Source organism: Rhinoderma darwinii, chromosome 6 (genome assembly GCF_050947455.1).
Source record: "Rhinoderma darwinii isolate aRhiDar2 chromosome 6, aRhiDar2.hap1, whole genome shotgun sequence".
In the NCBI taxonomy this organism is placed as follows: domain Eukaryota; kingdom Metazoa; phylum Chordata; class Amphibia; order Anura; family Rhinodermatidae; genus Rhinoderma; species Rhinoderma darwinii.
Genome location: NC_134692.1, coordinates 10,224,219 through 10,240,082, shown reverse-complemented (window position 1 = coordinate 10,240,082; position 15,864 = coordinate 10,224,219). Strand labels below are relative to the sequence as shown.

Here is a 15,864-nt window from a genome sequence, read left to right as displayed (position 1 = left end):
GCTCTGGAGTATAATACAGGATGTAACTCAGGATCAGTACAGGATAAGTAATGTAATGTATGTACACAGTGACTCCACCAGCAGAATAGTGAGTACAGCTCTGGAGTATAATACAGGATGTAACTCAGGATCAGTACAGGATAAGTAATGTAATGTATGTACACAGTGACTCCTCCAGCATAATAGTGAGTGCAGCTCTGGAGTATAATACAGGACGTAACTCAGGATCAGTACAGGATAAGTAATGTAATGTATGTACACAGTGACTCCACCAGCAGAATAGTGAGTGCAGCTCTGGACTATAATACAGGATGTAACTCAGGATCAGTACAGGATAAGTAATGTATGTACACAGTGACTCCTCCAGCAGAATAGTGAGTGCAGCTCTGGAGTATAATATAGGATGTAACTCAGGATCAGCACAGGATAAGTAATGTAATGTATGTACACAGTGACTCCACCAGCAGAATAGTGAGTGCAGCTCTGGAGTATAATACAGGATGTAACTCAGGATCAGTACAGGATAAGTAATGTATGTACACAGTGACTCCACCAGCAGAATAGTGAGTGCAGCTCTGGAGTATAATATAGGATGTAACTCAGGATCAGTACAGGATAAGTAATGTAATGTATGTACACAGTGACTAAACCAGCAGAATAGTGAGTGCAGCTCTGGAGTATAATACAGGATATAACTCAGGATCAGTACAGGATAAGTAATGTATGTACACAGTGACTCCACCAGCAGAATAGTGAGTGCAGCTCTGGAGTATAATACAGGATGTAACTCAGGATCAGTACAGGATAAGTAATGTATGTACACAGTGACTCCACCAGCAGAATAGTGCGTGCAGCTCTGGAGTATAATACAGGATGTAACTCAGGATCAGTACAGGATAAGTAATATAATGTATGTACACAGTGACTCCACCAGCAGAATAGTGAGTGCAGCTCTGAAGTATAATACAGGATGTAACTCAGGATCAGTACAGGATAAGTAATGTAATGTATGTACACAGTGACTCCACCAGCAGAATAGCGAGTGCAGCTCTGGAGTATAATACAGGATGTAACTCAGGATCAGTACAGGATAAGTAATGTAATGTATGCACACAGTGACTCCTCCAGCAGAATAGTGAGTGCAGCTCTGAAGTATAATACAGGATGTAACTCAGGATCAGTAATGGATGTACATAGTAACTGTAAATAGATTATATACAAGTGTTAAAAAGGACATCGGCTGTGGAAAGACGCTGCTGCACACCGGTCGGGACAGTTGCCGAGGGAACCGTCTAACACCCAGGCGGTATCGTGCACACGTTCTATCAGGGTATGTTCACACGGCGGGGGTCCGTAACGGCTGAAATTACGGGGATGTTTCAGCCTGAAAACATCCCCGTAATTTCAGCCGTAACGGCATGTGCAGGCGCTTGAACGCCGCGTCAATTACAGCCGTAATTAGCGCTGCTATTCATTGGAGTCAATGAATAGCGGCTCCAATTACGGCCAAAGAAGTGACAGGTCACTTCTTCTACGCAGGCGTCTATTTACGCGCCGTCATTTGACAGCGGCGCGTAAATATACGCCTCGTGTGAACAGACAAACGTCTGCCCATTGCTTTCAATGGGCAGATGTTTGTCAGCGCTATTGAGGCGCTATTTTCGGGCGTAATTCGGGGCAAAAACGCCCGATTTACGTCCGTAAACAGGCCGTGTGAACATACCCTTAAAGTTAATGATGGTTGGTCGGCAACTGTCCCAACCAGCCTACAGCAGCGTCTTTCCACATCCGATGTCAGAACTGGTGCTAGAGAGAGGGCAATAAACTCATTAAATGAGCCTCACCCAAGTCGGATGGGCCCCAAGAAAACAAACTACAGGGCGGGCCATTTATATGGATACACCTAAATAAAATGGGAATGGTTGGTGATATTAACTTCCTGTTTGTGGCACATTAGTATATGGGAGGGGGGAAACTTTTCAAGCTGGGTGTTGACCATGGTGGCCATTTTGAAGTCGGCCATTTTGTATCCAACTTTAGTTTTTTCAATGGGAAGAGGGTCATGTGACACATCAAACTTATCGAGAATTTCACAAGAAAAACAATGGTGTGCTCGGTTTTAACGTTACTTTATTCTTTCATGAGTTATTTACAAGCTTCTCTTTGTTTACAGCCATTGACATGTCGCATTCCTAGATGAACAGTTTCCTGGAAAGTGGATTGGTCGTCGTGGGCCAGTTGAATGGCCCCCTAGGTCTCCCGATCTGACCCCCTTAGACTTTTATCTTTGGGGTCATCTGAAGGCAATTGTCTATGCTGTGAAGATACGAGATGTGCAGCAACTGAAACTACGGATACTGGAAGCCTGTGCTAGCATTTCTTCTGCGGTGTTGCTATCAGTGTGTGAAGAGTGGGAGAAGAGGGTGGCATTGACAATCCAACACAATGGGCAGCACTTTGAACACATTTTATAAGTGGTCAGAAACTTGTAAATAACTCATGAAAGAATAAAGTAACGTTAAAACCAAGCACACCATTGTTTTTCTTGTGAAATTCTCGATGAGTTTGATGTCACATGACCCTCTTCCCATTGAAAAAACTAAAGTTGGATACAAAATGGCCGACTTCAAAATGGCCGCCATGGTCAACACCCAGCTTGAAACGTTTCCCCCTCCCATATACTAATGAGCCACAAACAGGAAGTTAATATCACCAACCATTCCCATTTTATTTAGGTGTATCCATATAAATGGCCCACCCTGTATATTGTAAAACTGCACTTTCCCCTCGCCCGATTGGCTGAGGGTGATCACCTGACTGGTTCTATAGAATCCTCCCTAGTGATCTTTTATAGCTTTATTGTTCAGTGCAGATACCATAATTTAAAGCGGCAGGTCTCCATATTTTTCCCGCCCCTCCCCCCCCCGTGGAATCACTGTATTGATGATTAATGTAAAGTTTGTGTCACGTCTGGAAATAAATCATCACCCCTTACATTTCATTTGTTTATTCACATACATCTCGGATCAGCACCGCACACAGCGTGAGACACGAGACTTCCACTATAGATAAAATCTCAAAGTAAAATACATCAAAATTCCTTTAATCCGGATCTGATTTTCAGCAAAGAGCTGCAATATAATGAGCAATATCACAGGGCCAGAAGCCGAACCACCAAGGAACCCATTCATTAAACTTCTGCAACTTTCTAATGTACTTTGCGGCTTAATTCCTCACCACTCAAGATCTCTGCTTACTGTTAGTGATTGGAAACAGTGGGGCAGATGTATGAATAATGTCAAAGTTAGAGGGGCTAGGCTGAAAACTTTCAATTAAGTGCACGCGGTTTGATAGACGGATCTTAGACTCCATTCCCTTCTTTACACCACATATTGGGTGGAATACTTTAAACCAGTATTCTGCGCCATAAAATTGTCGCACGCAAATGTTTAATCCAACGCATTTCATGACTCGACAAATCCACGGCCATATTTTTAATATGTGGCCAAACGCGCCGAACCGGTCACAAATAAAGTTTTGTTTTTTTCCAGCGCACGCATTAATAAATCTCAGCAATATATGCGCCAAGAAAATAGACGCACGAAACACCAGAACGAAGGTACAAACCATAATAAGTCATCCCCAGTATGTAACATGCCTGTCCTGACCCCATTCTTCTCACAGGTGAGGGTTTGTTACAATAGTATCCAGTCTAGACAATTTTATGAAGGTTTTTAGTTTAGTGAGGAATATCTAAACCAGATATAATGTTACAAATCTTCAGCTGTGAGAAGTTTTAGGTTTGTACAGGATTTTGTGTTTCTGCATAGAAAAAAAAAAAAATAACGTTCCCATTCACTGACAGCAAGCAGAGATCTGGAAAATGTTGAAGAACAAAGTATAATCGAAAGTTACAAAACTTTTCTTTTATTACAGATTGATACAACGTTCTATGTACAAAACAGTCAGATAATCCAGACAATCTGATAATCCGGCTCCATCAGGGTCCAGTTATGGCGGATTACCAGAATATAGTGTTTTGGATCGGCATTTACAGTGAACGCAATTATTTCCGGGTGTAGAATTACAGGTCAGTACCAGATTCTTTGCTCTTTTTACAGAAGCAAAATACACAAGACCATAGAGGGAGCAGCACGTGATCGGGGGCGGCCGCCATCTTTCATGGGGTCTATATTCCTCCATGTGGCATCGTCTATGCAGCAGAAATTGGGAAAAGGATCTTCCAATGTGATACAGATGATCGGAACGTCGGGACCCCAGTGACACGCCACTTCTGTACATACCAGATTAACCCCTTCCTGCCGCAGACATTTTTTTTCCTCCCCACCTTCCAAGAGCCACAACTTTTTTATTTTCCATAAAGGATTCTTTTGCGCTACGAGTTGCACCATTTAACGTACTATTGTGGGTCAGAAAAAAAAAAAATTCCTCCATTGTTTTTGATTTTTACCGCATTCACCGTGCATGTCGTTTTTTTTATGTATTTTACTACTTTTACAAAGAATAACAAAAATCAAATTTATTTTGTGTCTCTAAATTCTGAAAGTCATAACGCTTTATTTTTCCGTTGACTGAGCGACGTGAGGGCTTTTCTTTTTGTGGGACGAGCTGAAGTTTTTATTGGTACCACTTTAGGGTACTTTTTATTATCTTTTTTTCTGGGGGGGGGCAGGTGACCATAAAACAACAATTCTAGCGGGTTATTTTTTTTTTACAGCTTTCGCAATGCGAGATGAAGAAAACGTTATACTTTGATAGTTACTGATACGAATTTTGTAAACTTTTTTTTGTTGTATATTATTTTTCTATTTTATGTAAAATATTGGAAAAGGTTTTTTCTTTCCCTTTTAAAAACAAATTTGTACATTTCGTTGAACAGGATTGTGTGGATAATACGCTGAATTACGTATTTCAGTGTACGGTACTTTCAGCGTTCCCTTCCATTGGCAGGGCTTAATAGGAAGACTAACATGGCGGACGTAGGGGCCTTCATTAGTGTTCCGGCTGCCATCATAACCCATCAGCACCCTGCGATCGTGTCGTGGGCGATTGAGGGGCCACCCCCCTCTCTGCCTAAGGGCATAAATACCACTTTCAAAAGCGTCTGCGGCATCTAAGTGGGTAACGACTGGAATCCGAGTCCTCTCTGATCCCGGCCGTTATAGCAGGCGGTCGGTTGTAATACACAGCGGTCACCACCCACTGCGTACGGAGCGGGATCTGCTGCCTACTTTTAAGAATCTATTTCAGGGAGACTTGCAATGTGGGGTGTTCTTGGGGCACAGCAGGATTTTTCTATATGTAACCTGCTCTACGCAGACAATAAAGACAGCAAATGTGTCAGCATTAACAGCTCCAGCAGAGCGCCCCCAATAGACCAAACTAGCAAAATGCTCTTCTTCACTCTGCACTGATAAAATTCTGGCTGCCACCACTAGGGGGAGCTCACTAGTCACATATTTATACAGTTCCCATTGATGTCACTATCAGCAATATGAATATATACAAGTAGCTCCCCCTGGTGGCAGCTGTCAGCAGGAGCTTTGTCTGCTCTACCAGGAACGCGGGTGATCTCCCCTATTTCAGGAAATGTCCGTATAATCCGGGAGAGTAGACAAGCGCGGTATATAAGAACAGTATTTAGTGTTCAGAGACGATACTGGGTCTTACCTGCGTTTGTTCCAGGCTGTGAGCGCTACAGATCTCTCCAGACATTGCAATAGATGTAATTCTGCAGCAAAGGGAAAAATTTAAAAGATTGTCCAGGATTTAAAAAAAAGAAGAAAGGTCTTTTTTTTTTTAGCGCCACTCCTGTCCATGGGCCGTGTCTGGCATTACAGTTCCGATTACTCTGTAAAATAGGGTTGAGCTGCAATACCGGATACAACCTATGTATATCAGTGGCGCTGTTTATGAAAAACAGGAGAGCTGCTTTTTTTTTCTTTTAATCCTGGACAACCCCTATCAATTTCTGTCTGGAGATACACGTTTGGGATTATACACACAGTTTATGTTACAGTGACGATATTTAGGGTCATCTATGATTCACATTTGTGGGATTCCTTGAATACAAATGTACAATACTGGTCACAAAACACTCCATTACCCCTCATCCCAAAATTCACCAGTTTAAAGGGCCGCTAGACATAATAGAACGGCAGCTTCTTATAATAGCGCGGCAGCGTTATGAGAAGTGGCGGATGTCATTCACATATATGATGTTGGGCTCGGTTTACATCTGCGTTGGGGTCCATTGATTTCAATGGTGACGGATCCGGTGCCCGTGGTTTCCGTTTGTCTCCATTGTGCACCAAATCCGTCGTTTTTCCGGAAGCAATAGCGTAGTCGTCTTTCCGCACTGGATAGATAATATTGGATCATAGGGGGTGGGGGCAGGGCCTCCCCCAGCCTGAAATGGCTGATAACAGGGGAGAATAGATTGCAATTTATTTACACAGCAAATGGAGAAAAGATATCAAATGGCTGATAACAGAAAGCAACAGATTGGATTCAATGTCACAGCAAATAGAGTTGAGATGGGTTTTAGGTTTAGGGGGGTCTATATATCACTATATACAATCCTCTACTGCACGGGGTGGGAAATGATACACTATAATGTAACACCAGGGCAGACCGTCAATGCCCCAGATTCTCTGCAAGCCTCTGAATCCAGGCCCCTGGGGGTGACTACCAACAAAAGAAAGTCCCATTAACCCAGGTTTCCAGGATTAGAGCAAGATGGCAGCTTTCTTTCAAAAACAGCGCCACACCTGATCACAGGATGTGTGTGTTATTGCAATACCATTCACAACCTGCGGACAGGTGTGGCGCTGTATTTGAAAGAAAGCAGCCATCTTGCTCTAATACTGGAAACCCCTTTAAAGGGAAGGTGTCATGATTTTTATTTATTTTTTATTATATTGCTTTTAATAAAATATAAACAAAAATGTTATTTATTAGTGTTGTGATTTTTTTTTTTCATCTCTGTATGTGTCAATTAACGACACATACAGAGATGGAATACGCCACATACATCCCCATAGAGAATGCGAACGGGAGCCGTTCCATTCACTATAGCGTACGCGGTCTGTGTGGGAGCGGCACATGCGCCACTCCCACACAGACCAAAACGAAGCTCGTTCGTAGAGTGAAATCCGGCGCCATTTTCATGTGGACCGGAAGCCGCTTCCGGACAGTAAGATGACGACTTCTGGCCATATGTTCAAGGAAGTGAAGGCGCAAGAAATAGGAGTGAACCAGCGGAGGCGGCAGGTAATTTATGTTCGTGTGCGTGTTATACTGTCTGATTACCACTGTATCTAATCCTCCTACACTGTGCAGTCGCTCAGAAAATGGCGGCACACAGTGTAGGAGGTTTGACGATTCAACCCCCTCCTTCTCCTGGCACTAGCCAGGATAGAGGAGGGGGGGATTGTGTGAGGACACTAGAGCGAGTGTGTCTACCTCAAATTTGCAGCATAAATCAATGAGGTTGCTTTACCACATGCCAATGCTGCAATTTTGGGAACTGCTCCCTCTAGTGACCAGCACATGGAAATGTTATAAATTAGAATCTAATTTATAATATTTCCTGACTTGTGAAAAAATTAAAACAATGTGTAATCACTCAAATAAGAATTGTTTAACTGAAAAAAAAAAATATTTCTAGCGACACATTCCCTTAAGGGAGAGCTACAAGTTCCTGTCCTTCTGTTACTGCCCTAAAGAAGCTGCTGTGGTCACACATGGGGGAGCATTGATTTATCCCAGCCGCGCCATAACGGGTCATGTGCACATGGGTATATTTAATAAGTGCCATCGCATCCCAGAATCCTCCTGTGCGGCGGCGCACAAGTCTCCGTGTTTACTCCCAGAAAGCAGTACTTGCGCGGGGAGAGGGGCATTAAAGGTGAACCGTCCCATAAGTTCTCATGTAGTGGGGGGGATGTTTTTTTTGGTTTCTTGCAAATGTCACAAAAAAACAAAAAAAAAAAAAAAAAAAAGTGCAATTGTAAATTTCCAGTGAAGTTCTGTGGACGTCCTCATTTTGCAGTTCTCGATTCTCCATGAAGGTCCCAGCTGGACTGAGAGGTGACGACACGATTCTCCAGGGGGGGGGGGGGGGGGGGTCACACGTCTATCTGCCTTTAAACAGGTCTTTCCTCCTTCGCACTTCTTCTAAGACCCGAGAGCGGAAGTGACTCCAGTCCTCGTCCGGCCCTCGCTGGAGGTCCAGGGCCATATGCAAGTCCCTACAGTGGGTGCGCAGGAAGGGATTGTATTCCTTCTCTTCTCCGAGTGTGGACGGACACTGGAGAGGGAAAAAAAAAATTGACCATTTAGTGTCTGTTCAGAAGGGCTCTATATGGCGGAGCGAATGTCATCAGGTCAAACTCTTGTACTGTTCTTGAGCTACATCACGTAGGATACTCCAGTCACATAAAGAGCAGCATTCAAAAATCTGCCGGTTTCCCTTTAGCTCTTACTACAGTTACTCCCTGCTGGTTCAGTGTCTGCATAGAGCACCGTTAGAAATGTAGAGTTCATTAGTCAAAGAAAATGTAAGCAAAATTGGAAGGTCACAGAATTCTGAACGCAGCTCTGGATGTGACTAGAGAGTGACATGATGGAACCTGAAGCTGCCACTAGTCATGATAACCGTTCTATAATCTCCAATCTTATAGCATATATGGGACTATATACATGCCAGTCCCATTCTATGATACATAACATAGGACACATAATTCGGGGAGCACTCTTGTACCTATAGCACCCTAATCCCCGGCATCTCCCCCAGAAGCTTCTTTTACACACCGTGCATTTCTTTTCCAGTCTTTGCTGAACGACCCATTTAAACTTCTTGTCCCGCACCGCGTTATCAGGCTCCACCACGGCGGCAAACATCAGGTTATCTGCTGCGTACTCATGGCCTGGAAGACGAGAGGAATATCAGGATCGTTGGCGCCTCCATTCTTATTAACCGTACTTTAGGTTTAAATGTCTAACCAGTTTCAATATCCCTGGATACAGATCAAAGTGTTTCCATTCACTGGCAGTAAGCAGAGGCGGAAAACCTGTACAGAAGTAGTCCTACTGACACAGCTACAGATTGTTACAATGCATCTATGTTGGAAACAGACATCATCCTGGATCCCAGGCTAGATTTGTGCTGCTGCGTTTAGCACACAGATGTTTGCCTAGACTGGATACACTGTAACAAACCTTCAGCTGTGTGAGCAGGAATAGATTTGGAGGGGGTCTAATAAAATTCTTACAAAACTGTATGGCCTAGTAGAAAGTATATACATGTAAACACACACATAGGTATATATATATGCTGGTGGGATACATAGGAGTCTAAGAGCATCCCCTGCACCAGCCCCACAGCTGTAGACCGCCAGCGGTAACTCGAGCCAAGCTGCAGTCTCGTTCAGTGGAGGGCGTCCTCCTCCTCCTCTCCGCACATCTAAGGCGCAGATGTCTCTTCTGGCAGCAGATACACAGGAGACATTTCATGATTGTTCTCCGCCAGATTTTGTATTTTTATCTTGTGGGATTTACAGTGATAGAAGTTTTGAATGGAGAAAGAGCGTTCCAGAGAGAGGAGCACCGGAGAGGAGACGCTACCAAAATCATCAACCTCCAGAGCCGAGATCTGCAACACCTTCCCCTCCATGCTCGAATAGGGTTGGAACAAATCAATGAGCGCTCTCAGCTATCAGTTTAATTAATTAGGTACAAAATTCTGTGCGGGGTAATTTTATAATATTCTCATTCAGAGGTCAGTTAAGTATCTCTGACAAAGTCCCAAATCCCTTGCGTCCCTTTAGGCAGCCATATAGTTGGTCTCCAGCCACCACTAGGGGGAGCTAACTGCGTATGGATTATGGTCTTCAATGAGAATCTGTATGAAGTAAACTCCCCCTAGTGGCGACTGCAGGCAAACCAAATTTGATCATTGAGCTATGGCCACGTAGCAGATTTGGGGTTCTGTATCAAAGCTCCAACCATTATAAAGACATATTATAAAATTAATTAGCACACACGTTTGAACTAAAAATGAAATGGTGTGTAAAGGTGGAATAAATATAAAATACTCAAGATCTGTAGATTAAGAAATGTGCATATAACTTCCCAAGCTCCTAGGCTGCCTGGACAGGACAACAGCCGGATCGAGTGCTCGGGACATTAAAGGAGGAGAGAAGTAGCGTTATGGATGGGCAGAATTACTAATCTTACTGGCGATCCCGTCAGACAAAAATCTGGCCACCTTAACCATTGAAAGCAGCCACATTGCGGGTCGGTAGAGCTGGAGCAGGATTGTGACCCGTGCTTATTTTTTTTTTTTTAAAGGGAGGCTCCACTTTAGGCGCTTTACAAGATAGGCTGCCGAGTTTTATTTCTACATACGGTAATATGATGATTTATTATGTGTAGATTTTTCAGGAGATGACATTTCAGTCTTTGGCCACTAGATGTCACTAAAGCACAATTTATTTTTGGGCATTTTCCAGTACAGAATTATCCAGATTATTACAGAGCCGGGACTATTTGGGGCAGATTTTTTCATAACGTGCATTTTTGCTCAGCACCGACTAGTACATTTAACCCTGCAATGCACCTACCAGGCCAGAGCAAAGTGTTGTCATTCAGAGAGGCCACCGTGTCCAGCGATGCCAGCATGGTGCCCGCCGAGCCCTCGAACATTCTCCCTGCAAAGACAAAAAGGCGATTGTGCTGGAAGCTGAACATACACAAAAAACCTAGCACATCCCAACGACCCTAATGATTTGTTATTCAGGATGGTTGCAAACAAGAAAAAACACCATTGCAGCGATCACAGGGTTAATCACCCAGCTTTCCTAGAAGCAGAAACCACTGAACAGAATTTTATGACTTGCCAGGGAATTGCGCTTACAATCTGCACTGAACCTAGGGCCAAAGAGACTACACAATGGAAGCCAGAGCCCCCCTCCCCCCACATATAGCTTGGTTGCTTACAGGGATCACCCAGCTTTCCCAAATTCCTGAATGTCGAGTTATGCAGTGATCTACCACTTTCTACTGTATCGCTACTTGGCGTTTGAAGCCGTTCCCTCCTGTCTGACAATCGCTGGGTCAGGGAACAGCAGGATGGATCAGCCGGCTCCATGGCAACAGTGGGGAATGGCGGATTTGTCAGGTTTTGTTCTCGTATTCTATGGTTAGGGTTTTATTGAGCCTCCCCCTGGGGGTCGGTTGTACCGCGCTAATTGTGACTCCACATTCCTTCACTGGATCCGCCGCTAGTCATGTGAAGACGATCATTAGACTCCGGAGAGGGAGGAAGAACAGTCAGGCGCATCGATGGGTTCTATACATAATGGCCGCCGGCGCCGCTGTCTGGCGGGTGACACGGTTATAATGGGAATTGAGAGATTAGACATGGGCTCTGTGCTAAAGAGAATTAAAAAAATTCTAATTCTTAAATTGCCCACTTTTGTCAAGACTATGAATTTGTTTCATAGTTATATCGGTTTCTGGGAAAGCTGGGTGACAGCCAATTTGGCCGCCATTGCAGCTCCATAGGAGTGGTCACCCATCTTTCCCACATTTCTGAATGTTAGATCTTCCTAGATATGATAAACCCCGGGCTTCCATATTTATTCATTACTGAAAATATGTGCCATTCAGGAATCTGAAAAAGCTGGGTAGAGACCTCGTGGGAAATACAATAGGGGCAGTATTCCTTCGCAAAATGCACAAGAGCAAGGAAGTGCTGGTGACGTGACATAGAAGGGGGACCACCATGATGTCTAGACCCGTTCTGCTTCCGATTTTTCTGCTGTTTACGGCCGTGTGAACATACCCTTAAAATGCTGCTGTACGATTATAAACAGCCGACTTTAAGGTTACTGTCCCTTTAAGAGTTGCTATCTTTGTAAGTGCGGATAAATGATGGGTGAAGTGGTTTTCCGTGTCTCAGCACTACAGTCGGTGACGTGGGAGAGGAGACGGCGACTTCTTTATAACCAGAAAGCAGCAGCTGCACAAATGTCAGGATGAATTAATCCCAGCGCCAATCTCGGCTCCACTGAAGAAGGGATTAGGATTTATGATTAGTATAAAGCAGAACAAGCTGAAACCCTGCAGACATGACCTGGAACAGAGGAACACCCCCACATCTGTGGGAGAACCTCAAGGAAAGCCACTTAAATACTATGAAAAAAAACAAAACAGCAAAGAATTACTGGGACAATATTAGCTCTGCTACATTAGGGCAAACATACGACCAGTAACTCCAATTTATCTGCGTTGATAACTGGAGTCAGGGGGATATTAGCACAGTTACCAAGTTAAGGGGTTGTCCAGGATTAGAAAAACATGGCTGCTTTATTCCCACAAACAGCGCCACACCTATTCACAGGTTGTGTGTGGTATTGCAACTCACCTGATTTCATTCATGCAGCTGAGCTGAAATACCAGACTCAACCCACGGACAGCCATAGCGCGGTTTCTGGAAGAAAATAGCCATGTTTTTCTGATCCTGCACCACCCCTTTGATTTTTTTGAATGCAGCTTTGGAAGTGACTGGAGCATAAGACTCATGTAACTCAGAATCAGTACAAGATTCTTGCAAAATTGCTAAAATGCAGATTAAACGTAACGTTTGGCTTTTGTAAAATCGTTACTTGGAAAACTTTAGTTCAACTTTTACCTCTTCGGCCTCTTAAAGATGAAAGGATCGTTGTTGATTCCAGGATATAAATCACCGATCCTCTGCATCTCCGCGCCCAGTAATCAGATTAAAAGGACCCGACTGCTGGCACGGCGGCAGAAGAAAAGCCATTGGAGACGTTCCAACCGTCCGCACACAGGAAGCCGGAGCCCATTATCAAGGGCTGACAGTGTTTATGTAATAACCGCATCTAATGAGGAGCGCCATCGCTATGCCGACCATTTCCTGCCAGCTCAGGTGCTGCACTACAGAGCGGGTGACTGCGTGCAAAAATATACACGTGTTCACATTTAGGCTATGTTCACACGCAAAATCAAAGACGTATGAAAATACGGAGTCGTCTTCAAGGGAAACCAGCTCCTGATTCAGACTTTTTTTTAAGCCACTCGCGTTTTTCACGGCCCTTTTTGGAGCGTTTTTTTCTAGTCAATGAAAAGCGGCTTGAAAAACAGCTCAAGAAGTGACATGCACTTCAATTTTGCAAGCGTTTTTTTTACGCCGTCGTTTTTCCCATTGAAGTCAATGGGCAGATGTTTAGAGGTGTTCTGCTTCTGATTTTTTGGCCGTTTACGGCCCAAAAAACGGCTGAAAATAATCCGTGTGAACATACCCTAAGGGTATGTTCTCACGGAGTGTTTTCGGATGTTTTTCGTGCCGTAAACAGGCTGAAAAATCGAAAGCAGAACACCTCTAAACATCTGCCCATTGACTTCAATGGGAAAACGGCGCTCTGGTCTGACGGTTTTTCAAAACGGCCGCGAAACAAAAACAGCCGCGAAAAAGAATTGCATGTCCCCACTTCAGCCATTTTTGGAGCTGTTTTTCATACTCTATAAAAAAAAACAGCTCCAAAAACGGCCGTTAAAAACGCAGCGAAAATCGCGAGTGGCTTAAAAAAATGTCTGAAAATCAGGAGCTGTTTTCCCTTGAAAACAGCGCCGTATTTTCTGACGTTTTTTATTTTGTGTGTGCACGTACCCGAACATTGATGAAACCAAGTGTACTGAAGCCGGAGGCCGCATCAAGCACCAGAGCTCAGAAAAGCTGCTGCAGAACCACTTGCGGAGTCATTTCTAGCAGTCCGTGAATGCCCTAAAGCATCCCCCTCTTCAAAAAGCAGCGGCAGCAGCTAGGGTGTGCAATGTACAGTAAAATACGGCCCTGGCTGCTGCAGAACATCTTCTCCCAAGACAAAAAGGGACCTGTGTCAATCACTGTTGATTTTTCATGCACATACTCTACCTTGCTGGAGGAGAAGGAGCCCCAAAAAAAAAGAGGGTAACGAGTGGATGAGGACGTGAGTTAAAAGGGATTAGAATAACATGGCTGATTTCTTCTATAAACAGCACCCCACTAGACTATGGGTTGCGTCTGGTATTGCAGCTCCGCTCCATTGAAGTGTATGAGGCTGAGTTGTAATACCACACACAACCTGTGGACAAATGTGGCGCTGTTTGGGGAAGCAACTAATCCTGTACAACCCCGAGGATTTTTTTGACGCAGTATGTCCGCACTGTGTGAATACACCTGTATATCACCAGGAAGACTTGCCTTTCAGGAGTTTGGAAAAGCTGGGTGACCAACAACGGGGGGAGCTGCAATGGTGGCCATTTTAAGGTTTTTGAATTTTTTTTTAGGAGGAAAATTTATCTTAAAAATAGTTAATTAAGACAAATAAAAAAAAAAAAAAGAAGAAAGACTCTGGACTCACCACAGCCGGCGAGGAAGAGGAGGTCCCCAGAGAACAGACAATCCGGTCCGTCTCCAGATTTCCCATCCAGCACGTAAATCATGTGACCAACGGTGTGACCCGGCGTGAAGAACGCCTGAAACTGCAGTCGTCCGACCGCCAGCTGGTCCCGGTCAGACAGAGGGCTGAGAAGAAAGAGGAAGAGTCACAAAGTGCGCAACAGAAAGACGACCTGAGAAGTAACAAACGCATGGGGATGGATTCAGACATTGGCGCAAGCGTCCGACAACACTGCATTTATTTATTACAAAGCGTGGGACGGAGTACATTGTACATTTTTACGCCAATACCAAACGGGTTCACTTATTATAGGGGATAGATTTATTAAAGCCGGCTTCATAGCAACCAATCAAATCTCAGCTTATAAACCGCTCTGAAAACATAAAAGCTGTGATTGGTTGCTATGGGCAGCAACATTAGACCATAGCTAGGTGGCAACCAATATGGCCGCCATGACAGCTTATGTTACGGGCTTATTCCACAGATTTCCTTGGGTCCTGAATGACACATTTGCCTAATTATACAGTGAAATCAGTTTCTGGAAAAGCTGGGTGATAACCAATATGGCCGCCACTAGGGAAGCTGTTAACTAAACAGATGTTTTGACAATTTGTCAGGGATTTTGGGGTTAGACCAGGGGTGGGCAAACTTTTTGACTCGCGGGCCACAATGGGTTCTAAAATTTGACAGAGGGGCCGGGCCAGGAGCATTTGGAGGGAGTGTTTGGGCCGGATATACTAAAGCATTAAATGTAGTGTGTGCAAACCTCATAGCACAGTAAGAACACTACAACCCAATTTATTAACGGTCTTTCAAATGTGAAAAATAGCCCTTATCAGTTAATAAATTTGTCTCAAGGAATATGCAAGATATGGCATTTACATACTATTTCGCAGATACTGGGAGGAGGAAATGTAAATAGATTAAAATAACATACGCACTGTGATTTATCAAGAAAAAAGTTCTGTTGACTCTGTAAATTAGCTGCCAACCTCTGAGCAGTAGCCGCCCGTTCTTGTGTTGACTGCTTGCTAGCATAGTTTGCATGCTTCGTGGCAAAGTGACGGCTGATATTGTACTCTTTGAAAACCGAAGGGCTTAATGGTGACGTGAAACGAAGTGAAAATTAAAGTGAAATAAAGAGAAATACGCGCCACATTAACCCCTTAATGACCGGGCCATTTTGCACGTTAATGACCAAGGATTATTTTTTGTTTTTTCATGGTCGCATTCCAAGAGTCGTAACTTTTTTTTTATTCCGTCAACATAGCCGTATAAGGGCTTGTTTTTTGCGGGACGAGTTGTATTTTGTAATTGCACCATTTTTAGATGCTTACAATATATTGATTAACTTTTATTAACTTTATTTTAGGAG

The 15,864-nt window shown here is 43.8% G+C and overlaps 1 protein-coding gene across 1 annotated transcript in view; it reads right to left on the bottom strand.

Moving 5' to 3' along the window:
- Nucleotides 1-2,991: 2,991 nt before the first annotated feature.
- Nucleotides 2,992-15,864, bottom strand: part of LOC142655215 (putative thioesterase PNKD) — a 53,007-nt gene continuing 40,134 nt past the window's right edge. The window contains exons 6-9 of the mRNA XM_075829097.1: nt 14,451-14,614; nt 10,647-10,733; nt 8,836-8,951; nt 2,992-8,332 (exon numbers count right to left, since the gene is read on the bottom strand). Of these exons, the coding sequence (XP_075685212.1) occupies nt 8,159-8,332; nt 8,836-8,951; nt 10,647-10,733; nt 14,451-14,614 (541 nt within the window). The 3' untranslated portion in view covers nt 2,992-8,158. The remainder of the gene's footprint in view (nt 8,333-8,835; nt 8,952-10,646; nt 10,734-14,450; nt 14,615-15,864) is intronic.